General features: G+C 41.0%; 1 protein-coding gene across 1 annotated transcript; it reads left to right on the top strand.

Annotated features, from left to right (window-relative positions):
• Positions 1-1,277: 1,277 nt before the first annotated feature.
• On the top strand, positions 1,278-20,001 carry LOC138097209 (zinc finger protein 571-like). The gene is made up of 4 exons (XM_068993480.1): positions 1,278-1,341; positions 12,499-12,625; positions 13,121-13,213; positions 17,858-20,001. Exons 1-4 carry the CDS (start codon positions 1,327-1,329, stop codon positions 19,999-20,001), a joined length of 2,379 nt encoding a protein of 792 aa, XP_068849581.1. The 5' UTR covers positions 1,278-1,326.
• The last annotated feature ends 5,092 nt before the right edge of the window (positions 20,002-25,093 follow it).

Genomic DNA, 25,093 nt, shown 5'->3' with positions numbered 1-25,093 from the left:
TGACAGGAGTAAGGGTATGTCATATCTGTGGTTACGTTATAAACAACAATGTGGATTCCGGTCTCTCTCTTTCTTTCTGGAATCATTTCCTAAAAGAAAAGCCAGCTGCCCTGTTGTAAGCAGGTCTCTGGTTACAATTAATGATGCTTCCTCCCAACGGATCATCTGAGTGATTACATTCTATTTTTCCTCACTGAGGAGACACCCATCTTCACAACTCACACAAAGGGCTTTTGAACTTTCCCCGTTTTTTTCAACTTGCTGAAAACATCTCGGCTTCCCACAGAGGCAGTTCTTAAAAGTCGTCTCTTTTGCCTTCAGCTGTGTGAAACACTAACTTAGAACAGGCAGGAAGTGGCTCTGCTCCAGAGAAAATCAAAGATTTAAAGGCATCAAAAGGCAGAGAAAGGGAGCAATAGGAGACAAAATGGCCAACAGACTCCAAACTGACAGGGGCGGGGTTGAGGGGAGGCAAGGCTCCGCCCCCACTGGCCCCGCCCATAAGCACCTGCGTTTCCGGCTTCGTCCCACCTTCTCCCCTTTCGTCGCCTCTCGTTGGCCGCGGTGTAGCGCATTCACCTTCCTCTGTACCGAATCTTCCGCCCGCGCGTGCGCAGTACCCTGCAGACCGGGAATTGAGTTTAAATGAGCGACAGAGAGTTCTGGTGAGTTTATTTGCTTGTTTAAAACCCGGATTTCGTAGTCCCACAGCCTGTTGTCCTTCACACATGGGTTCGGGGGTCTCTGTGGACGTTCAAACTACCGTCCCCATTTTCCCGTCCCCAGTGTGTCCTCGCATCGCCGTGAGAAGTTCTGAAGTCCGTTAGCTTAGCTGCGGGTCCCTGCGGTCCACGTCCGCTTCCTGTTAATGTTCTAGAGTCCACGTTCTTTGGCAGTTCTACCTTCTAACTTGTAGAGACCGCTGCTTAAAGTCCTGAATTGCCCAACCGCTAGATCCCTGACGAAGAGGTGAAGGAGGCTCTATTCTGTATGGAGTTTGGTCAGGGTCTCGCCTAAGGTTTGAAGGGGAGGGTCAGCCTAGAACGTGTGGTTTTCACAGGAAGGGCCGCGAGTTCTGAAAAAAACAATAAAACTAAAAACACCTCATTTAATTCTGTGTTCCAGAATCCCTGCTGTGTCAGTGGCCGTAGAGGATTGTGTTTTGTGTTTGTTGAGATCGTCCCTCTGTGTGTGGCTGTGTTACAGGGACCTCGGTGTGTTTATCTAAGTATCGAACAGCCTATTTTCAACACTCAGGGCTCACTTCCCAAGGCTGATCTTACCTGAGAAGGAATCCCAGAGGAAGAGGAAAGCGAGGAATCAGAAATGACTCGTTCCGAGGTAAGAGGCATAATCCTTTTGTTTGTTTGTTCTGTCTCTGTTTCCTGAAATGCTGTTTCTTTGGACTTGATAAGCTTCTTAACTTCTGAACGAATTTTTTTTTAACTCACCCGTGGTCATCATCCCAAGAGACCCGTTGCCCTCCTGGCGCATTAGTGTGACAGAAAACAGAGTATAGCCAGCCAAAGAAGCTCACTCAAACTTTTAAGTCTTGAGTTTTTATTGGGGTTTAGCTACATAGCCCTGGTTGATAACATCTCCAGCATTCTCTACTCCTTAGAGGTTGGGCTAATAAGCTCACCTGGCTCAAAGCCCCAAACCTCTAGTCATTTCCTTGGTCTTTGTGAAATGGCCAGCCTCACAACCTGAGTCATCCCATTATTAAACTAGGGGCCCACCGTAGGTCATGTTGTTAGCATAAATGATCAGGGCCCACGGAGAGTAATAAAGCCACTTCAGTCACTAAGGACATTCCAAGGGAAAAAAACTAAAATTCCAAGAGTAGTTAACAAACTTCCACAACCTGGAGACCAAAGCCTACCAAATTCTTCTTTTTTTTTTAGTTTTAATATTTATTTAGTTTTGGCTATACTGGGATTTTGCTGTTGCACTTGGGCTTTCTTTGTTGTGGAGCTCTGGCTCTAAGGCATGGGTTCAGTCATTGTATTAATAACTGGTAGCCTCCGGAGCAGGTGGGTTTCAGTAGTTGTGGCACACTAGCTTAGTTGCTTCAAGCTATGTGGGATCTTCCCTGACCAGGGATGGAACCCATGTCCTCTGCATTGACAGGCAGGTTTTCAGCACTGGACCATCAGGAAAGTCCCTAAATTCTTCATTACACAACACTGAAACTGAAATCTTTCCTTTATGTGCTTTGATTTCCGCCCCTCCTCTGATTTTTGTTGTTACCTTGGAATACCTCACCTGTTGCATTATTAAAAAATATTTTGCTATGTTTACCTTCTATTTTATTGTTCAAATAATGTCTAAGTCTCTCTTTAGGTGAGCTTTTTTGGCTACCTTGTTGCTGTTTTGTTTCATTTAGTTTGAAGTTTCACTAGTCTACAGTGATAACTTCATCTGTAGTTTGGCAGAATTACAGATTTACAGATTGTAATTACAGAAATCTGTAATTTCCCTCTATTTTGGTTTTTTTCATTTTTAAATTCAAAATTGTGTTGGCTCTCTAGATACAGCTGAGACTTATATTTGAAATATCCATGTTTGTTTTGAGTTTGAATTGTTCGAAATTGCAGTCACTGAAGTCTTTATGTCACCACATCTTCCAAGTAAAACTTGTGATTTTCAGTAAAGGTTTGCATTTCCTCATATAGGTCTGGAAATGTGTTCTAAATAGGTGTCATGGTATATTTGCTAAGAAAATGTTGGCTATTTCTCATATTGTGTTTTTGATCATTCAAAACTGTTTTCAGTGAACCCAGGTGGCTCAGTGGTAAAGAATCTGCCTGCCAAAGCAGGAGAACTGGGTTTGATCCCCAGGTTGGGAAAGTGCCCTGGAGAAGGAAATGGCAACCCCCTCCAGTATTCCTGCCTGAGAAATCCCATGGACAGAGGAGTCTGGATGGCTACAGTCCATGTGGTCCCAAAGTGTTAGACATGATTGTTGTGACTTAGCAAGCATTCATGCACAATTTGTAAATGTTTGTTTTACCATAAATGGTAAAGTATACTTGAGTTTAAAAAAAAAAAAAAGGTGGATTAAAAATGTTTCTTCCAAAAGATCTGTTACTTAGGGAAGGTTTTTATCTGAAGTGTCTTCATGTGTGCATATGTGTGCATATGTGTGTGCATAATGTTTATATAAATGCCATCATCATTTCATGAATATTTTTATTTATCCTAACCTTTGAAAATTGTTCTGACATATTTTCCATTGCCTTAGATTGTTTCATTTTAGTGAAATGAATATATAGTTCCATTTTAATATATTTATGCATGAAAATGTTCATATGATTTGATCAGTTATTTTTCTTATAATTTGTATTCTTCACAGAAAAACTTCTATGAACTTTCTTTAGAATTGTCCCTATGTATTTGTCTGTGTATTATTAAGGTTTAGAGTACATAAAGTGAACTAAATTTAAGCTGTTTAAGGAATGTTTGCTACATTTTGCAGTAAGGTGGAACAACAACTTAATTGATTTTAAATTATTTCCATTACACATCCAAGACTCTGTAAAAACTCTCAGAAATATATATAGTATATTCTAAATAGTTAAAATGATTGTTGTTACTGAGGATGCTATCATATTTGATCTGTAAAATTTGTAAAACACTTGAAGTTCAAAAGTAAGTATGAATGCTTACCTTACTATTGTATTTCATTAGTATTCAAAATGGTCATTTATGGAGGAGAATTTTGAACATCACTAGTTAAAAGAAGTTTGTTAACAGTACTCTGAAAAAAATTAAGTTTGCTAAAATAAATGGCACATTTCTCCCACTCAAGAACTCTTGGGTCAGAGTATGCTTTTTTAAAATATTGCCTGTTTCCTTGATAGACAGTTCATCCTGTGTCATACAAATACAGCACTCAAAAATAAATATGCCCATGTTGTTCTGATTATTTTATCATTTCTTTTCCAGATCAGAAGTTTCTGAAATGGTGTGTGGGTCATTTCTCATCTTTTTTGGGGTTAGGATTATGGTAGAAAATATTGCTGTGTAAAAGTCATATTATAGTATAACACCAGTTCAGTCCTTCTCCCAGAACTGAAATAATGAGATGAATCGCATGCATGGATTTCCTTCAGTAAACTCTTTCCCTTCAGTAAATCTACCTAGTCACGGCCCTCCCTCTTGAGATATGGGTTGTCTTCTGACTTTATGACCATTGTTAATTCCTTCTTTCCTTGGTAACGGTAACTATACATTTGGTTTTCTGGTCTTTATCATTGTCAAAGAAATTCTTTAACAGCCTATATATGCTCATGCAAAGATCATTAAAGCACACTTTTTCCATCAGAGCTTGGGTCCCTGTGTCTTTCTTTCTTTCTTTCTCGCTGTCTCTCTCCTTCAGGCTAATTCTCTGGAGCATGGAAACCTGGCGAGCTCACTTTCTCACCCGGGCTTTCAAGACCTCCTCGAGAGGACGCTCTGTGCCTTTGTGAGTGGTACAAGCCCTGTGTCAAGGGCTTTATTGGTTCTCTGCATAAACCAGGGAATATCAGCCTCTTCTCTCTTTTGCTGTCTTATCGTTAATGCCAGACCACCAGGTTCCGGTCCATTAAAGGACCGCAACACTAGGCTTAAGATCAGGGAAGGCATATATGAACTGAAATTTGCATGCAACACATTTTTAAAATATTTATTTATTAGGCTGCACTGGGTCTTCTTGTGGCAGGTAAGATCTTCAGTCATCCTTGTAATCTTCAGTTTCTTTGGTTTTGACATGTAAACTCTTAGCTACAGCATGTGGGATCTAGTTTCCTGATCAGGGAAAGAACCAGAGCTCTGTGCATTGGGAGCTCAGGGTCTTAGTCACTGGGTCATCATGAAGTTCCCAAACTAACATGTTTTAACGATAGATTCAGATCATAGTTTCCATAATAGTGTCAAAATACCCACGCAATGATAATGGATTCTTCCATGTACTTCTTACCCCATGTCTCATGTTCACTGGTTTCGATGTTTCTGTGAGATTCCCATGCTATGATTTTTTTTTTTTTTCACTTGAATAAGTGTCTTGGAAAGAAAAATGCGGGATGTGCCTAAACTATCACAATTAACGGAGTAACTTCCTGTCTTCTTACTTTCTGTCTGCTTTGGAAAATGAACACTTGTGTGTTTAGCAGAGATGCTGGTTTTTGGGAGTAACGGTTTTCATCCCAAGCCCAGGTCTGATCTTTTCCAGTACACTGCATGCTCACATCACAGAGTCTCATCACAGTTTTGTATTTTCCAAAATGTTTACAAGAATCTTAATAGTCCTAATCTATGCTCAACTGTATTAAAATTTAAAATACAGCTCAGTACAAATAAAGAGTATCATCCTCTAACATGATGTACATTTTAATCCATTCAAAATTACCTGAGTTTAGTGACATGAAAAATTTTCTCTCTTCCTCTTAATGAGCATATAGCCCCATTTGAGTGTCTGTCTGTACTCCGCGGAGATGAGTTTGAGTAGGCCTTGGGAGTTGGTGATGGACTGGGAGGCCTGGTGTGCTGTGGGCCATGGGATCACGAAGAGTTGGATACAAGTGAGCAACTGAACTGTGTGTATGAAAATATTAACGTGACTTGATCAATTTTTTCTTCTTCTTCTTTTCTTTTGGCTTTGTTTTTTTGAAGAACTTCTGGAGAAGGGAATGACTCCCCATTCCAGTATTCCTGCTTGGGAATTTCTTGGACAGAGGAATCTGGCAAGTTAGAGTGCATGGAGTCACAAAGAATGGGACATGACTGAGTGACTAAAACGTTTCTTGTCTTTAGTATTCTTTACAGTTACAGAAACTTCTATCAACTTTTCTTAGTTGTCTCTGTGAATCTGTCTGTGTTTTATTAGTTTAAGTCTAAAGTAAATAAACTGAAGTAAAGTTTAAGCTTTGCTATTTAATGCCTATTTGTTAAAATATGTGCCGAAAAAGTACAAGAGCGACATTACTGATTTTTAGTTATTTCTCTTGCACTTTCAATACTCTGATAAAAACAATCAGAAAGATACAGAGTATATACTAAATAGTTAAAATGATTCTTGCTGCCAAGGTTGTGGTTACCCAAAGAGTGAAGAGCAGGTAAAACCAAGGAGGGTCTTAAAATGCACAAACTGAAAAACCAGACCCCTATTGTCTCATGTCTGGAAATTCTTTTCCAACTCGCACCCAGACCATGATATTTTTGGTGCCTTGTTCAAAGACTTGGAGTCTCTTGTCCCCCCTCCTCACTTCTGCTTTCTCATAGGGACCCTCTGCCAAGGCAGCTGCTGTGGCGGCAACTTTGGAACTCTGGCAAGGGTTACCCTCTGATGTGTTCCAAACGCCCCACTGCTCACTGCACCCAAAGTAACTGCCTCTTGAGTGGGTGAGGGTCTCTCCTTTGTCTTTATCGCAACTGAGGATTATGCCAAGCAGTATTCTGTGGGCACAGATCAGACACATAAAAGCCATTAGGGTGCCTGCCACAGAAAGACTCCCATGTGAGGATAGGGGGCATACAGAATGGATCAGGGCACAAGGGCATCAGCCCGCAGCAAGACAACTTCTGTCCACCATGTTAGGCACATAGTGGTTGAAGCAAAACAGAGACCATTGTTCCCAGGCCACCGCCTCCCGGATATATTGTAAGGTGGATTCCTCAGCCTTCTTCCCTGTCACTTTCACTTCTTTCTCTTTTTGTCCGGATTGATTTACAGGAGCCTGGGTGTTGCCTCTGAGTCATCCCAAGAGTGCCTTCCACGTTTCAGGGAATCACCAAATGATGAGTCACCTGGTTGCTCCCAGGAATCTGTCTTTCTCTGCCCGTGTCACCTGGTGGCTTAGCTGCATGGTTCTCAGAGGTCTCCTCTCACTGTTGGATGTGACTGTTGGGCCGCTCGGCCATTCTGTGGCCTCAGTCGCATTGAGAGATCACTGGGGGAAACAGGATGCCTTTTGTCAGCCAGTTACTCTCAGTACTCCCATTCTATGGTACATAGGCTGTGAGTGGGTCTGTTACATCCCAGGAGGCTCTCTCATACTCAACCCTTGGCTACATTCTCAGAAGCTGGAAACTTTTGACCCTCCGAAAGTCCTGGCTCCAATACAAACGAGGGACCCCCCCAAAAATGGCCTCTGAGTGGCACATTAGGTTTTCCCAAAAGAAGAAAAAGGACTCAGAATTTCCTTACGTTCTGTTGCCTCCCTGTCTCCTGTCCCTCTCTGTCTCTCTCCGTCAGATTTCCTAGATGACCCCTACTCGACCTTTCATATCCACATGATCTCTAGGAAAGGATTCTGAGGTTCCCTTGGGTCCAGGTCTGTCTTCTATATTCAAAAGCCTGAAGGATCAAAAACTGTCCTAACATTCTAAAGAATCCCCTTTAAGGAAGTTTATCTTTCAGGTGGAGAGGGAACCAAGCTTCCCCCACTCCTGAACATCCTAAAGAATTCCCTTCTGAGTACTCCTGTTTCTCAGGGCTGGGAAGGAGCAAGCTTCCCCCAGTCCTGCAAATTCTCTTAACCCTTCAGATTCTTCTGATGGGACAAAGACCTCACTTCCCACCAGGAGGACAGTCCAAAATTTTTATGAGCTGAAATGCCCCTGATATGAGAGTCAATTTGAGCATTATTTGGTCTATATTTTAGCTATAAAACTAAGACTACAGAAAGGAAAGATAACTTTTTGACATACGATGGCCCTGATATTCTTTAGACTCTGGAGAAAACTGCTTAAAATGAAATTTTCATTCCCTTGGAAACTGTAAAACCAATTGTTTTTGCATATGTATTTTAAAGCAATTAGCTTGTTAACAACTAGCTTGGAGAAGGAAATGGCAACCCACTCCAGTATTCTTGCCTGGAGAATCCCAGCGGTGAGGGAGCCCGGTGGGCTACTGTCTGTGGGGTCGCACAGAGTCAGACAGGACTGAAGCGACTTGGCAGCAGCAGCAGCAGCAGCCTGTTAAAAGGCCTGCCTAGGGGAAAGCTTGTAGTTAACCCTTTCCATGTCCTAGAATGTCACTGCCCACTTTGCCTGAGACCTGGCTCAGTCTTGGGCAAATCAGAACTTCAAGCCAAACAAAGATACAAAGAAACAAAAAAAAAGGGTCAAAGAGATGTTTTAAATCTTAAGCAGGAAACTATGAAATCTCTGTTGGTCGGTCTGGATTTATGTATGTCTCAGTGTGCTGTTTTTTTTTTTTTTTTTTTTATAATATTGCTGAAGTTCTAAATGAGTTCTAATTTAATTGGCTTAAAGGGTTTCCCTGGTGGCTTAGAGTTTAAAGCGTCTGCCCACAGTGAGGGAGACTTGGGTTCGATCCCTGGGTCGGGAAGATCCCCTGGAGAAGGAAATGGCAACCCACTCCAGTATTCTTGTCTGGAGAATCCCATGGACGGAGGAGCCTGGTGGGCTACCGTCCATGGGGTCGCAAAGAGTTGGACACGACTTCACTCACTTCACGCCAAAGAAGGTAAGTGCTTACAAATCAAGACAGTTCTAACTCCAAGAGAAATTTACCTAAATGAATTTCAGATTCACGTGAACTGGGAAATATTCAATATTAAATATCTAGCATTAATGTTTGTTTGCTAATCTAATGTAGATATGTCTAAGAGTCATTAAGCACAGTATTTTCATTGTGCCTAGGTTTATTATTACTTACATATTGTTATATTTTTATATCTGTTACAAGTTTCTCAACCAGGAAAGTACCTCTAGGAAAGGGGAAAAAAAAAAAAACCTTCAAAGAAAATGTAAAAGAGATATGATCTTTCAGAGAAACTCTTTTAAGAATAATTATACTTTAGAAATGTCTCTCTAAAACATTCTCTAGATTTCGGTAACCTGACTTTCTAGGGCTGTGCCAAACTAAGTGATGGAAGTTTATTGAATAGCTAGGTCATTTCCAAATAAAATAAGATTCTGAAACATTCATTACTGAGGACTAACTTTCCTCTTACAGAGAAACTAGATATTTTGGACTATTCATGAATAATGCTTGATGCCATCCTGAGAATGGCATCTAGAATATTTTTTTTAGAAATTATCACTGATTTATGTTCACCAATCCACAGAATGCTTAACTTTTTGGCTGCTTAAGGAAAGTAGTGTATTTTCAGTAAAGAAGGTATGAGGAAAGAAATTACAATTTATGAAGAGAAAAGGAAATAGGTCTGACTTACAGGTGGCTGTTTCAGCATGGGAGAACAAAGTAATGGGTACAGAAAGTGATAAGGTTTTAGGGAAAGTGGACGCCAAGGGAAGAGTTCTGTGCATAAATACATGTTTTCTTGAGATGTTGAGCTGCCTTTGATAATGGATTTTAAGTTTCTGTAAAGTGATCTGTTCTGTTCTGTTTACTTTTGAAATCATTGTTACCTTGGCTGAGTAAATATATTGTTTCCCAGTGATCTATATGATTTTATCTGACCGAGTGTTAAAACCCCTTTTGATATTTGTCCACAAAACTTCCTAAATGACTTGACTTCTAGCTGACTTTGGATTGCTTCAGAGGGCCCCTGAGACATCCCAGGGAGCTATTAAACTACCTGGGCTCGTTGGACATGTTAAATTACATGGGAAGTACTGTTGAAGGGGTGATAAATCTTCTCAGATTATGCTGCATGGTGGATGTTACTAATATAGATATCCTAAAATTATGTGGAAGTCATATAGATCTGATATGCCCTAATACAATGTGGTCAACTATAATTCTACTTATACTGTTAAAGTGTTACAAGTCACAGCAGTAACCAGGCTACATTGTCAATTGCAGTTTAATCAGATTTAAACATGATTTCTATGGTTTCACTCTGATGCCTTTGTAAGAATACTGCTATTTCAAGATTTAGACAAAACTCATTCTTCTTCTACAAAAATAACCCGTCATGGTTAGACTTTTGCCATCCTGATGTCCTTAAAACATGGCCATAGTCTGCTCCTGAATTGGGGAATTCAAAATGGGTGAACAGTAGCTGTAAATCGAAGAGTCAGGGCTATGGGAAATCCAAGATGGCTGCCTGGCTTTTCCTGGCTCCCTGACAAACCTCACTTCTATTTGATGGGTTAAAGCCTTCCCTGGCTACAGGGTTAATGCCCTCATAATGAAAAAAATTGTTTCACTGAATGTTAAGTTTTGTTCATTGTTAAACGAAGTGTCTAGTTAATTAAAGTCTAGTGTTTACTAAGCCTCACTTCTGAGATAGTTCCTTCTTACGTTATATTTCTAAAAGATTTAGTGGAGGCTACTCTTTAGTTATGTTTTACAGGCTTCTCATTGCCATGGCTTCTCTTGCTGCAGAGCATGGGCTCGAGAGTATGCAGGCTTCAGTCGTTGTGGTGCACTTTAAGCTTGTTTCGAAAGGTAATCCCAGGAAGCAATCTTCTAATAAAGAGTAGATGCTCCATGATATACAACCAAGAGATTAACACCTGGCTGTAGTCATTTAACAAATGAAGTCGATGACCTGCGGTATACTGGGCTCTGCTTAATGAAAGTGCTTGACATATAATTTTTACTTACGACCTGACTAATAACTGCTAGCTATAGCTATATTATTTTCTATGTTGCTTGTTTCAGAAGATTGTTTCTTAGGTTACTAAACGTGTGACTGAGCCTGTAATAAAATGTTGATATGCAGCTCCATATGCTATCAATGATTGTAATAATGTAACTCTAGATATGGGAAGAAGCAACAAGAGGGAATATTTTCTGGGACCTAGAAGCTGTAAGACAGGTATGGTCCAGAGACTTTTGCTACTCACAAGGCCTGCTCTAGAAGCAGCACATTGAGTGGCCTATGAATGGAACTTTCCCCAAACCTGGGAATGAGCCTTCCCAGTGCCACAGGACACAATGGACAAGAAATGCCCCCCAAGCATGGTCAAATATGTGGCTATGAAGGGACCCTGCTGACTGGACTCTGCCAGCTGTCTCTACAAAGATGACATCATGATTACTGCAAGCTCCTGACTTTCAACACCCCCCGAAAGGAGTTCAGAGTAGATTAGAAACAAGGAACTCTGTGCTCTGGGAAAAACCCAGAACTGGCCTTCCGAAGGTCAGATGTTTTCATGTAAAGATTTTATGAGCCGAAATTCTTGCTGCTTCTTGTACCTAAAAAAACACTAACATCACACACCAATGTCCGGTCCTGGTTTTCCTGGCTAGCCCCTAATCTTTGGGCAGTGTACCTTTAACTTTCTTGTAAAGTTTGTTTCTTCTAAAATACCACGAATTTCTAAGTGGTCGTGCAAGAATATTCCCTGACTAACACCTAAACAATGGTGAAACAAGTCACCTTATCATTCAATGGACTCTCATCTCCCTCCATAAATGCACCCTGACAGAGTAGGCAAAGAGAACCCAGAGCCCCATGGCACCCCTGCTCAGCCTGAAGAAGCCAGAGCGGTCATTGCTCCATTTTCCTTGAAACTGGATTCCCAAATGTGTGAGAAGGGAAATGGGTAGATAGTTAAACATGAGCAGGGTATCAACAAGGGCCAAAGAATTGGCCCTAAAAATAAAGAAAGGGAGGTATGCGGTGACCCAGGGACAAAAGACGATAAAACCAAGGAGGGTCTTGGAATGCAGGAACGGAAAAACAAGACCCATTAGCATTTTTCCCTCTCCCATGTTGTAACTGTTGATGGATTTCGGGTCCTCCTGAGCAATATAAACACTCTCCCCTCTACCCCATCAGGAGAAAGTATTTTTCTTACTCTTCCCCCACCCAGTATAGGTGCCTCATCATTCAGCAAATGATCTGAAAGACCCCTATCCCACTCCTTGGACCCTGGCTATGAAAGTGGACTGAGGACCCCTGTTCAACATCCATTCTCCCTTGAGCTGGCCAGCTGTTCTAACAACGTCCCCCATTCTAATAAACTTTATTTCCCTCTCATTTTGTCTCATGTCTGGAAATTCTTTTCCAACACGAGCCCAAACCACAAGAAAGGTTACTATCCTATTAGACCTGTTAAAATCTATAAAGCAATTAGAGTTCAACTTAAGTATGAATTCTTACCTTACTATTCTGTTTCATTGTGGTGCAAAATCATCATTCATCGAGCAGAATTTTCAACATTACTAAGTCAAATAACCTTGCTAAAAATGGGCACTTTGGCCCCACATCAGAACTCTTGGCTCAGAATACACTTTAAAAAAAAAAACAAGTTTCCTGTTTCTTTGATAAACAATTTATCCTATGTCACATGAGTAGAACACTGAAGAATAAATATGATAACATTGCCCTGATTATTTTATCATTGCTCTTTCAGATGAGAATAGTTTCCCTAATGGCTTGTAGATCATAACTCATCGTTTTTTGTTCATATTAGAAATTGGGTAGAAAGGATTACTATGTAAAAAAATATATTTTGTAATACAAGCCAAGCCACTAAATCACGATCAGTTCTCTGAATTTGCCGTTTTCATCTTGGGTCACATTAGGAAGTCTTCACACAGCCACATGGCATCTGTATTTTGTATTTCAGGGACAGCTGACGTTCCAGGATGTGGCCATAGACTTCACTCAAGAGGAGTGGGAATGCCTGGACCTCGGTCAGCAGGAATTGTACAGGGACGTGATGTTACAGAACTACGGGAACCTGGCCTCCTTGGGTGAGGATAACTGCCTTCCAGAATCCCTTATCTACCCACTGGGTTTTAGTTCCGTCATGTCAAGAATGTCTTCGGAAATTTTCTGCTTCCCACAGTAGTTTCAGATCTCTGCTTTCTAGGGGAAAAAGGGTATTTGTGAGTTTAGAAAGAAAGCCTTCATGATGAATCGTTATGCTGGTGACGTTTTTCTTCCTTGATGTACTCGGCCTCCTTCCTTCTAGGTTAGTGGGAATTGTGTAAGTTCTGTGGTATTAAATAGTTGCACCCTCTCTTAATTTCATATTGACACTACTTACTTTTGCCTTAGTACTACTTGACCAGAATCTCAGGATCTGATTGTTAGGTGTTTGTTAGTATTGTATAGCGGCTTTGAATAAAGTATTTCAGGAAATCATTTTCTAGAACAAAATGGCATTCTCATCTCACCTGAATACATATTGGATTCGATACTGATGAATCTCTAACAACACAACTGTTTCTTTCTCTGATGAACAGGGCTTGTGTCTATGCTGGACCTGGTTGCCTTTCTGGAGCAATTGAAGGATCCCAGGAGTATGAGGAGAATGGAGACAACAGCCATTTACCCAGGTAGGTATGAATGGATGAAGATGATGACTCAGATGAGAGGTCCAAGGAGCAGGGAGGAACTCATCTTTTGTCACATGTTTTTTGGAAGATTTGCTTCAATAGAAATGGTTTCCAAAAACCTGGGTTTGTATCTGCTACTGTGATAGAAATGTATCACCTGCCCCATTCTCTCTCTGAAATCATTCATGAATTTATCTCCAGTGATTACTTTTCTCCATCACAGTGTGACCTAAAAGTCTCCTCTTGGCTTGTGACAAACTCCATTCATTCGTTGCTCTTTGATTTCTTTGGGGCCCTAGGAATACTCTGCCCATTTCTGAGTAACTGTATGACAGTCCTTTTAAAGTTTCCTTCTACCTCTAGACAGAAATGTGTGAGTGGAGTGGTAGACAAACTGCCAAACTGCTTGGAATACTGGGGACAGGTCTTTGTTCTCTGATTTATAATTTCCTATCCACTGGGAGTGACACATGGGACCTTCTAAATAAATGTCAAATTTAAGTAATTTTTCACTGCAGAAAGCAAAACCTCATGAAAATGAAACAATGCACATCTCAGGTTGACTTGAAAGTTTCTCTTTGCCTTATATGATCTCATATTAAATATCTTTAGTGTATTTGCCCCAATCCTAACATCCTAAAATACTTTATTGTGTTCTATTACCTCATAGAATTTTAAAATAAATTGACATAAAATCTTAGCACATTTTCCACTATATTATTAATGGTTGATTCAAACTATGACAATTTTTAAATTATATAAAGAAATGTTTATTAAAAGTTCTAATTGAAATATAGCTATTTCCCAATTTTGTATTCCTATAGAGCAAAGAGAGTTAATTATAAATATCAGTCAGTTCAGTTCAGTCACTCACTCAAGTCTGAGTCTGTGATCCATGGTTTGCAGCAACCAGGCTTCCCTGTCCATCCCCAACTCCCAGAGCCTGCTCAAACTCATGTCCATCGAGTCAGTGATGCCATGCAACCATCCCATCCTCTATCATCCCCTTCTTCTCTCATCTTCAATCTTTCCCAGCATAAGGGTCTTTCTCAGTGCATCAGTTCTTTGCATCCAGTGGCCAAAGTATCGGAGCTTCAGCTTCACCATGTACTTCCAATCAATATTCAGGACTGATTTCCTTTAGGATGGAGTGGTGTGATCTTGCAGTCCAAGGTACTCTCAAGAGTCTTCTCCAACACCACAGCTCAAAAGCATCAATTCTTTGGCACTCAGCTTTTTCATGGTCCAACTCTCACATCCATACATGACTACTGGAAAAACCATAGCTTTGACTAGATGGACCTTTGTCAGCAAAGTAATGTTTCTGCTTTTTGGTATGCTGCCTAGATTGGTCATAGCTTTTCTTCCCAGGAGCAAGCGTCTTTTACTTTCATGGCTGTAGTCACCATCTGCAGTGATTTTGGAACCCAAAACTTAAAGTCTCTCACTGTTTCTACTGTTTCTCCCCTTGTTTGCCATGAAATGACCTGACCGGTGCCATGATCTTCGTTTTTTGAATGTTGAGTTTCAACTGGCTTTTTCATCCTCTTCTTTGAGTTTCATCAAGAGATTCCTCAGTTTCTCTTCACTTTCTGCTATAAGGGTGGTGTCATCTGTGTATCTGAGATTATGGATATTTCTCCCTGAAATCTTGATTCCAATTTGTGCTTCATCCAACCTGGTATGTCGCATGAAGTACTGTGCACGTAAGTTAAATAAGCAGGGTGACAGTATGATGTACTCCTTTCGCAGTTTGGAATCAGTCCACTGTCACATGTCCAGTTCTCACTGTTGCTTCTTGACATGCATACAGATTTCTCAGCAGACAGGTAAGGTAGTCTGGTGTTCCCATCTTTTTAAGAATTTTCCAGTTTCTTGTGATCTACACAATCAAAGGCTGTGGTGTTGTCAATAAAGCAGATGTAGTTGTTTTTCCAGAACTCTCTTGCTTTTTATATAATCCAAGGGAAGTTGCCAATTCGATCTTTGGTTCCTCTGCCGTTCCTAAATCCAGCTTAAACATCTGGAAGCTCTCGGTTCACATACTGTTAAAGCCTTGCTTGTAGAATTTTGAGGCTTTGCTGTTGTTTGAAATGAGGGAGACTGTGTAGTAGTTTGAGTGTTCTTTGGCATTGCCTTTCTTTGTGATTGGAAGGAAAACTGACTTTTTCCTGTCCTGAAAACACTGCTGAGTTTTCCAAATTTGCTGGCTTATCGAGTGCAGAACTTTAGCATTATCATCTTTTAGGACTTGAAATAGCTCAGCTGGAGTTCAATCAGCTTTGTTGGTCGTCATGCCTTCTAAGGCTGACTTGACTTTGGATGCCAGGATGTCTGTTACTAGGTGAGTGATCACACCATCGTGGTTATCTCGGTCATTAAGATCATTTTTGTATACTTCTTCCATGTATTCTTGCTAACTTCTCTTAATAACTTCTACTTCTTTTAGGTCCATCCCATTTCTGTCCTTTATTGTTCCCATCTTGGCATGAAATATCCCTGGTACCTCTAATTTTCTTAAAGAGATCTCTACTCTTTCCCATTCTATTGATTTCCTTCCCATTTAGGTCTCCACAGAGCAATGAATAGAATTCCCTCTTTCAATCATAGTTTTAAAGTCTCTCTTCTTATTTAATTTCTTAAAACTAGTGCTATATTAAGTTTATCTTATTTGTACTCAGCTTCCTCGGACACTGTCTTATGTGTCCTCAGTTTATGATTAGTTCTCTGTCACTATCATTTATGATTTTTAGATTGAAATATCTAGTAGAACATTCTCAGAAACATGTGTGGCAAGAAGTGCATTAAAGAATTACTAGACACCTAGGATTTGTGAAAATGCTTGGTGTCTCCACTTAAGATGACTGAAAGCAAGAAGTAATCATTAGATTGCCTATCACCTCTTAATTCAGTGGTCCTTGGAGGTTTTTATCTTGTTTCCTCCCCTATAACCTATTTCTTTGCCATCTCATTTTGTCTAGCGTTCTATTTGTGGTCTCTGTTTTGAAGGGTGCAGAAACCTAGTTAATCTTCCTGCTGGTATCTGCACCTTGGTGGGTGAGGGTGGTCCAGAGGTTTGTGCCCTTATACTCTTGATCTGTGCTTTGATTGCTGTTAACTGTGACCAGAGCCTGCTCTGGATATTCAGGGCTGTTTCCCCATTGTTCTGTGGTTGTTACTGCCCTCTCTCTGGTGGGGCCTGATCCCTGCTTGGTGGAATAGAGCCCCCAGATCTGAGTCTTCGCTGTGATTCTGATCTGTGGTGCGAGGCAGGTGGGATTGGAGCACACCCACTGGGAGAGAAGTCACTGAGTATTACTCCTCTGGGGATGTTCACCTCAGGGTATGCTCTGGTGTCCCCTCTCATGCGTAAGCTCTCATGTTATGTAGTGTTGGCACTGCTCTTGGACCACTTTAACCATGGGCATGATGGCACATGGCCCTGGTGTTTCTCAGATGTTGTTTTCGCAAGGTCACCAGCATAGATTCAATGAAGTCAGGTCCTGGGATTGCATTGAGCATGGAGCTGGACCCGCTGTGATGCTACGGGGCAGCTCAGGCTCTGTCCTGGCCCAGCCCCGTTGTGTAGGAGTCCACAAAGTCTACAGCTGCTAAAGCTCCACCTGCCATGATTGGGAGAATCCTGGTAGTTGATTCAGATGTTCTGTAGGGGCTGAGGTTACAAAGCTGGTTGTGGGTGTAAGCCCATGGCTTGTGTTGCTGCAAGGAGAGGTTTCAGCTTTTCTTCTTTATCCCTGGGTTTCACCTGTGCTTTCAGCTCCATCTGTGCATGTGGCCAGCTCACAGGCGTCTGCTCCTGAGGCTGCCCCAGAGCACAGGATTCTGCTGACTGTGGAGGAGGTCGATGGGGGAGGCTGTGGCTGGGGGCTCAAAAGTCCTATGTGGGTGGCAGGGATGCAGTGGGCTTCTTGTTTGGGCATCACTCACCAATGGCACTCTGCTCTCTGGTGGTTCAGGCTTCCACCACAAGCATCCCGGTTGCAGAGCTCCTCCCTCATGCCCATCCTTCACGATGTTTCCTCATAGCCAACAGTAGTCCTCTGCCTCAGTCCGCTTTACAAACCCCACATTTCAGCACCCAGCCCTTGTCTGCATTGCTGGACATGCCTCTAAGGCTGGGTGAGCAGGGCTGGGGTCAGTACCCTGTGTGCAGGTCTCACTCTGTCCTGCCGCCACACACTGTTTGCCATGTTCTCTTCCCACAGAGAATGAGGCTCTCCTTCTGTCCAAACTGAGCTCCCCCAGTGAGAGTCTTCCCTGGATATGGAGACCTCTACTCACTTTCATCTCCTCACAGGGTTACAGGCCCCAACCCACTTCCTCTCTTCTTCCTTTTCCTTCTTCTTTCTTTTGTCCTACCTGGCTCAGCAGGAATCTTTCTTGTCCTTTCACGTATCCAAGGGCCTCTGCTACTGTTCAGCTGGGCTCTGAGAAAATTGTTGCATTTCTCATTCCTTTGTGGAGAGAGAGATGATCTTCACATCTGCCTAAGCCTCTGGCATCTTGATCCTTTGGTCTCTATTTTATTTTTAAACTAGCTAATGGTCATCAATTTTCTCTAAATCTTTAAAGATATTCACTGAGAATAGCAGGTAAAATTACTTGTTATTTGGTATCTTTCAGCTATGTCTCCACAAGACACCCAGGATTTGATGCTGAAGAATCCAGTGTTAGAAGATATATTCCCAAAAGCAAACCTAGGAATATATCAAATATTTCACCTCAGAAACTTAAATTTAATGAAAGACTGGGAATATACAAGGGTATATGAAAGACAGAGAGGATGTTTCTATGGACATAAAGAAATGGAGACAGTTACACATAATGCTAACATTATTGCAAAAAGAAATGAGCAACATGAGTCAAACTGGGAAAAACAGCAACTTCAGTCTTCAACATCTGACGAGAAGTATAAGTGTTTAAGAAAAGATTTCCATCCTTTTTTGAAAAATACATATTCTCTAAAGGGACACGTGGAAAATCTGGAAGGTAATCTAGTCTCTACTGCAAATACTCATTCAGACAATTTTGAACGTAGGCTTCGACTAAACATACATTCAAGAATGTCTGAACACCTACAATTAAACAATGAGTGGGAAAAATCACAATCTAATCAATTTGAGAGATCCGTGAGCAGAGGGTCATTTTTCTTCCCCCGACAGATATTTTCTCTCCATTCCAAGATGTATAATGTTGATGATAATGGAGGAAACATAATCCAGCCATCATTGTTCAGTACATATTGTGATATGGTTAATACACAACAACTTTCCATATGTAATAAAATGAGTCAGACCTTAAGTAAGAGCTCCAGCTCCAATAATTACAAGAGTATTAATGGTGGACTGAGAAGGTATTCAGGCAATGAAAATGAGTATAGGGTTGAAGGAGACTCAAACCTTGTGAAACATAAGGGACCCAAATCATCAAACAAGGATTCTAAAAGTAATAAATGTAGAAATACCTTTAATCAAATGTCAGATTTTTCTCTAGATAAGAGTAATTGTACTGAAGAGACGACTTGTACTGAATATGGGAAGGTTTCTAATCAGTCTTCAGAACTTACTCAACAGCAGACTGTTCAGAATCCACAGAAAGAAAAGAAGTGTAAGATATGTGGGAAAGTGTTTAGTAACTCATGCCATCTAGGTAGACATAACAAAATTCATACAGGAAGGAAACCTTTCAAATGTACAGAATGTACCAAAGCGTTTAACCATAGCTCACTTCTTACTAAACATCAGAGAATTCACACTGGAGAGAGACCTTATAAATGTACAGAATGTGGCAAACGCTTTAATCGCAACTCAAATCTTATTCAACATTGGCGAATTCATACGGGAGAGAAGCCTTACGAATGTACAGAATGTAGCAAAGCCTTTATCTGTTCCTCACATCTAATCTATCATCAGCAAATTCATACTGGAGAGAGGCCTTATAAATGTACAGAATGTAGCAAAGCCTTTATCTGTTACTCACAGCTAACCTATCATCAGCGAATTCATACTGGAGAAAAGCCTTATAAATGTAAAGAATGTAACAAAGCCTTTCATCGTCTCTCACTTCTTACTGGACATCAGCGAATTCATTCTGGGGAGAGACCTTATAAATGTAAAGAATGTAACAAAGCCTTTATTCATCGCTCAAATCTTACTCGACATCAGCGAATTCATACTGGAGAGAAGCCTTATAAATGTAAAGAATGTAACAAAGCCTTTATCCGTTGCTCACATCTTACCGAACATCAGCAAATTCATACTGGAGAGAGACCTTATAAATGTAAAGAATGTGGCAAAGCCTTTATTACGAGTTCAGCCCTTACTCAACATCACCGAATTCATACTTGGGATAGATGTTATAAAGGTACAGAAGTTGGCAAGGCCTTCATTAAGGTTTCTAGAGTTACTAAGCATCAGCGAACACATACTGGGGAGCGACCGTATAAATGTACAGAATGTGGCAAAACCTTTAATCGGAATTCAATTCTTACTACACATTTGCGAGTTCATACTGGAGAGAAACCTTATAAATGTAAAGAATGTAACAAAGCCTTCCATTGTCCCTCACTTCTTACTCGACATCAACTAATTCACTCTGGGGAGAGACCTTATAAATGTAAAGAATGTAACAAAGCCTTTATTCAGCGCTCACATCTTACTCAACATCAGCGAACTCATACTGGAGAGAGACCTTATAAATGTACAGAATGTGGCAAAGCCTTTAGTCATAGTAGTAATCTCACTAAACATCTGAGAACACACACTTAACCCTAGTAATGGAACAAGTGATCAAAGAGGTTTGCCCTAAACATGCATCAGAAAACACAAGAGATTATAAAAGAAACCAATGGAAATGATGTAACAAATATATAGAAAGGTATTTAATCAAAAGTTAAATTGAAGTAAATATGCGTACTAGAAGGCATTTCATCAATTTTGTTTTCAGAAGTTTCTCTGAAGGAGAATGACTGTAGGGAGCACTCCATAGTTAAAACAGATAGAAAATGGATATTTTAGCATGAATCGTGAGATGAAGGTTGATGGTTAGAACATTACAATTCTTAGCAATATATATATGCTTGTTAATAATGATGTGATGTGAGGTTATTTGAAGTGAATGTAATTCACCACTCAAATCCACATTATGCTTTCTTTCTAGTGTGTTTGCAAAGATAGGTTTTTGATGGTTTATTAAAGATTAGCCTTTTTATATTGTGTTGCAACCATTTCTATCTAATATCCATTAGAAGATTGAGGATACCATAATGTAAAATGGACAATGAACATTTAAATAGAGGTGTTTGTCGTTGACATGAACTATCTGGAGGTTGCCATTAAATAAGTGATCATTTAATCTTTCCATGTATTAAAGTAAGACAGATGTTGGTTGTAATGTTTCAATAGTAATATCCTTGATTTGTAAAAACACAATGACAGTTCACTGCAATATTGATGTATCTTTATAATATCAACACGTCATGATTATTACTTGACAGTGTTGAAATAAAGACAGTGATAACCTAGAAACGTAAGAAACCCTTCCTGGAAAAGGCATGGAATTGGTGTATATCATGCTTGCTAAGTTCTTCCTAGGCTTTGTATGGTAAGCCGTGAAAATCAGAAATCTCACATCATTATATCAAAAAATGAATATCTTTCTCCATACTTTTGATCTGTATTTAATCATGGATCATACCGTGGATTGTAAAAGGTTTTATTTCAACTATGTGTGAAATTTAATACATGGTTATTCATAAAAGTGAATGGCTTTTATTGTTTCGGTTGATGGTAATGAATGAAATGTTAACCCACCACCAACAGCAACCTCGCCCACCTTATCTAAGGTTGTAGTGAAGAGACCTCACTTAACTGTTCGGTACCACACAAAGATGGCATATGGGGAATTTAGTTTACTCACTGGATTTAAACTTCTCATAACTTCATGTACATTCCATCATTTCTATGTTGTAGCTCCTCTCCCATTTTGTAACTACTTAGGCACTGGGATGGTTCTAATAAGAAAGATTATACAGAGTATTGTTGACAGTTTCCCTAAACTGCTCCATGATGTTGCTTCCTCGGCATCTGTCTGGGGAGCAGGCAGCCTGCAGGTCCTTGAGCTCACACCAGCCAGTCTTGTGAGCACCTCCACTAGGTGACCCCCTTCCTTGAGACCAGCAGTCTTACTGGACCTCAGGGTCTATTCACAGACCCCCGTTCAATCACACTGAGAGAGTCAATTTCTAGACAGGTTGATAAGTCCAGGGGTCCCCAAGGAGAGAGGGATCTGGAATTCTCAAGGAGGAAGAAAGGACAAACGTGTTTGTTTGTTTTCCTCTACATTCCTTAGGATTATGTAACAAATTATCCTGCTTGAGGACAGTCTCTGGAAAAAAACTTTCTGGCTAATCTTGTTGTCTTAAAATGTAAATCATGGGAGTGGGTCTAGTGAGGTCTTTACAACCTCCAGACATTCTTTTGATTCAATGGAATAACTAATTAAAAGTATATAACTCCTTTGCTAACACTAGCGAGGGGGCACTCTTTCTGCCCCCTTCTGAAGTCTATGTCAGAAGCTTTCTCTATCTCTTATACTTTCAGTTCAGTTCAGTCGCTCAGTCATGTCTGACTCTGCGACCCCATGACACCAAGCCTCCCTGTCCATCACCAACTCCCGGAGTTCATTCAGACTCATGTCCATTGAGTCAGTGATGCCATCCAGCCATCTCATCCTCTGTCGTCCCCTTCTCCTCCTGCCCCCAATCCCTCCCAGCATCAGGGTCTTTGCCAATGAGTCAACTCTTCACATGAGGTGGCCAAAGTACTGGAGTTTCAGCTTCAGCATCATTCCCTCCAAAGAAATCCCAGGGCTGATCTCCTTCAGAATGGACTGGTTGGATCTCCTTGCAGTCCAAGGGACTCTCAAGAGTCTTCTCCAACACCACAGTTCAAAAGCATCAATTCTTCGGTGCTCAGCTTTCTTCACAGTCCAACTCTCACATCCATACATGACTACTGGAAAAACCATACCCTTGACTAGATGGACCTTTGTTGGCAAAGTAATGTCTCTGCTTTTCAATATGCTATCTAGGTTGGTCATACATAACTTCTTCCAAGGAGTAAGCGTCTTTTAATTTCATGGCTGCAATCACCATCTGCAGTGATTTTGGAGCCCCAAAAAGTAAAGTCTGACACTGTTTCTACTGTTTCCCCATCTATTTCCCATGAAGTGATGGGACCAGATGCCATGATCTTAGTTTTCTGAATGTTGAGTTTTAAGCCAACTTTTTCACTCTCGTCTTTCACTTTCATCAAGAGGCTTTTTAGTTCCTCTTCACTTTCTGCCATAAGGGTGGTGTCATCTGCATATCTGAGGTTATTGATATTTCTCCCAGCAAGCTTGATTCTAGCTTGTGCTTCTTCCAGCCCAGTGTTTCTCATGATGTACTCTGCATATAAGTTAAATAAGCACAGTGGCAATATACAGCCTTGACGTACTCCTTTTCCTATTTGGAACCAGTCTGTTGTTCTATGTTCTTGAAATGAACTAATTATATAACTCAGCTCTCAGCTTTACAACAGGCATTAATGGAACTCCAGGAGGTGACTCCAGACCCAGCCTCTGAATCAAGCAAACCGTATTTGAACCAGGAACCGAGGTCCTGATAAAAAAACGTTTGGAATCTGGGGGTCCAAAATCTCAAGCCCCTCTGGGAAGGCCCTTACCAGGTTAGTCTTTCTTTTCCCACAGCTGTTACAGTGCCAGGAATTGATTCGTGGGTGCATCACACTCAAGTTAAGACATGGCACCCTGACCAGAACTAAGTGACGTCTTTTCATGCCTTTACTTTCTATGCTCTGACTTTTCAGATGGGCCTGATAATCTATATGAGCCTACTTCTGTTGACTCCAAAAGTCCTGAATCTGCCATTTGACACTGAAGACAACACCTTCCTGTCCTGGGCTCATCCTACACTGCACTCGACAATCGGTCTAACTGCTGGGTCTGCAGAGCGCTCCCCTCCTCATCAAGTGGAAGACTTCCCATGGTGGGTTTCTCCACTTCAAGGAAAGGACTTTCTTCAACTCTGTGATGACATCTAACAATCCTAAGATGGACTGATATAACTATGGACATACTGTGACTTTTGATTTTGATTTTAACTTGGTTTAATGACTATCTTGCCTTATATCTGTAACTATATTTTTTAACTGTCGGAAAGCTTTTAAGTTACAAACCATTGTCCAAGTTCCTACGAGTGCTACGGGCTCCACAACTTTTATTTGTGGACCCTCAATATGAAGGTTAGTAGAATATGCCCCTAAACAGCAGGAGTAGTTAGGAACTGAAAATGACGCCCCTTTCCCTTGGCAACATAATTCTCCTAAAAGAAAAGGGGGGAATGAGAAAGTCAATTTCTAGCCAGGTTAATAAGAAGTCCAGGGGTCCCCAAGGAGAAAGAAAGGACAAAAGTTTTTTGTTTTTTTTCCCCTCTACATTCCTTAAGATTATATAAAAATAATCTATCCTGATTGAGGACAGTCTCTGAAAAAAACCTTCTGGCTAATCCTGTTATCTTAAAATGTAAATTATGGGAGTGGGTCTAATGAGGTCTTTACAACCTCCAGACATTCTTTTGATTCACTGTAATAACTAATTAAAAATATGTAACTCCATTGCTAACACTAGCGAGGGGGCACTCTTTATGCCCCCTTCTGATGTCTATGTCAGAAGCTTTCTCTATCTCTTTTATACTTTAATAAAACTTTATTACACAAAAATTCTGACCAATCAAGCCTTGTCTCTGGCCCTGGATTGATTTGTTCTCCACTGGAGGCCAAGAATCCCTGCATCTTTTGTGGTTCAGCAACAACCTTTCAACACCCTCACAGCACTCACCAGAATCCTTTTCTTGGTTTGAATGGATTAATCCACACTCAGCTTAGGGAGCCCAGAGCACTTCACCCAGGGTAACTTATAAAAGCTGAACTGCAAGTAGTCCTGTTTTCTTTGTCTGATTCCAGCTTTGACCTCTCTCAGAAATTCCCTCCCTAAATCCTCCCCTACAGAGAGGTCTCAGGTATGATGAGTGTGAGGCCTTGAGCTCAGGACTCCTGAACGTTGGTTTAAGGGAAGAAATATCAGAAAAAAACGGAATTTGCTGATGACTCCATTCATGGCCCCACTGTAGACCTGCAAATTCATAAGTTCTTACAGTGGGACCTGACAACCAGGGATTTGTATTCATTGAAATGGTTCATAAAGAATATTTAGGCAAGAGGTTTCCATCTGGTTTCCCATCAGGATCACTTGACCATCGTTAGGAAGTGACCTCACTGATGCCCTCCCAACAGAGTTCTGTGTTGGTCCTGTGGGAGCATCAGTGTGGTGTGTAGGAAGTGCTCCAGGGGATTCTAAGGGGAGGCCCGGGTTAAGGACGTGGCTTCTGGTCCGTTTGTGAGAGCTGAGTCCCGTCGTCAGTCAGGAGAGGCAACAGGGTTGGTCTAGCTGGATTTCGACCAGGGAAGTCAGCGCACATCGTCTGGGTGAGCAGAGTGTTAGGAGCTCTGTATGAGGAGAAAACAATCAAGAAATAAGTTCACAGGCTGGTCTCCAGGTAGGAATTGATTGTTCCAGAATCTCTCCTGAGACAGAGGACAGGCGAGGGTGGTCTTACCTTTTCAAGGTCCTTCTGTCTGTAGGAGTGGTGGTTGCAGGTTAAAGAGCTGTGGTGATGCCCTCCAAGGTATTTTCTCGAAACTCAGTAGTGCATTTGCCGCGTAAAATCCCCAGAGAAGAGAGAGTAGGAGGGAGAAGACGACGAAATGGCAGCTTCTCAGGTAAATGTCCTGTTCTGAG

Source organism: Capricornis sumatraensis, chromosome 20 (genome assembly GCF_032405125.1).
Source record: "Capricornis sumatraensis isolate serow.1 chromosome 20, serow.2, whole genome shotgun sequence".
NCBI lineage: Eukaryota > Metazoa > Chordata > Mammalia > Artiodactyla > Bovidae > Capricornis > Capricornis sumatraensis.
The sequence above is the reverse complement of the archived record's forward strand: the minus strand, read 5'-3'. Positions and strand labels throughout refer to the sequence as shown.

Coding starts and splice junctions, on each gene's coding strand:
- LOC138097209 (XM_068993480.1), top strand. Junction 12,626..13,120: donor CGGGAACCTGGCCTCCTTGG/GTGAGGATAACT, acceptor TCTGATGAACAG/GGCTTGTGTCTATGCTGGAC. Junction 13,214..17,857: donor GACAACAGCCATTTACCCAG/GTAGGTATGAAT, acceptor GGTATCTTTCAG/CTATGTCTCCACAAGACACC.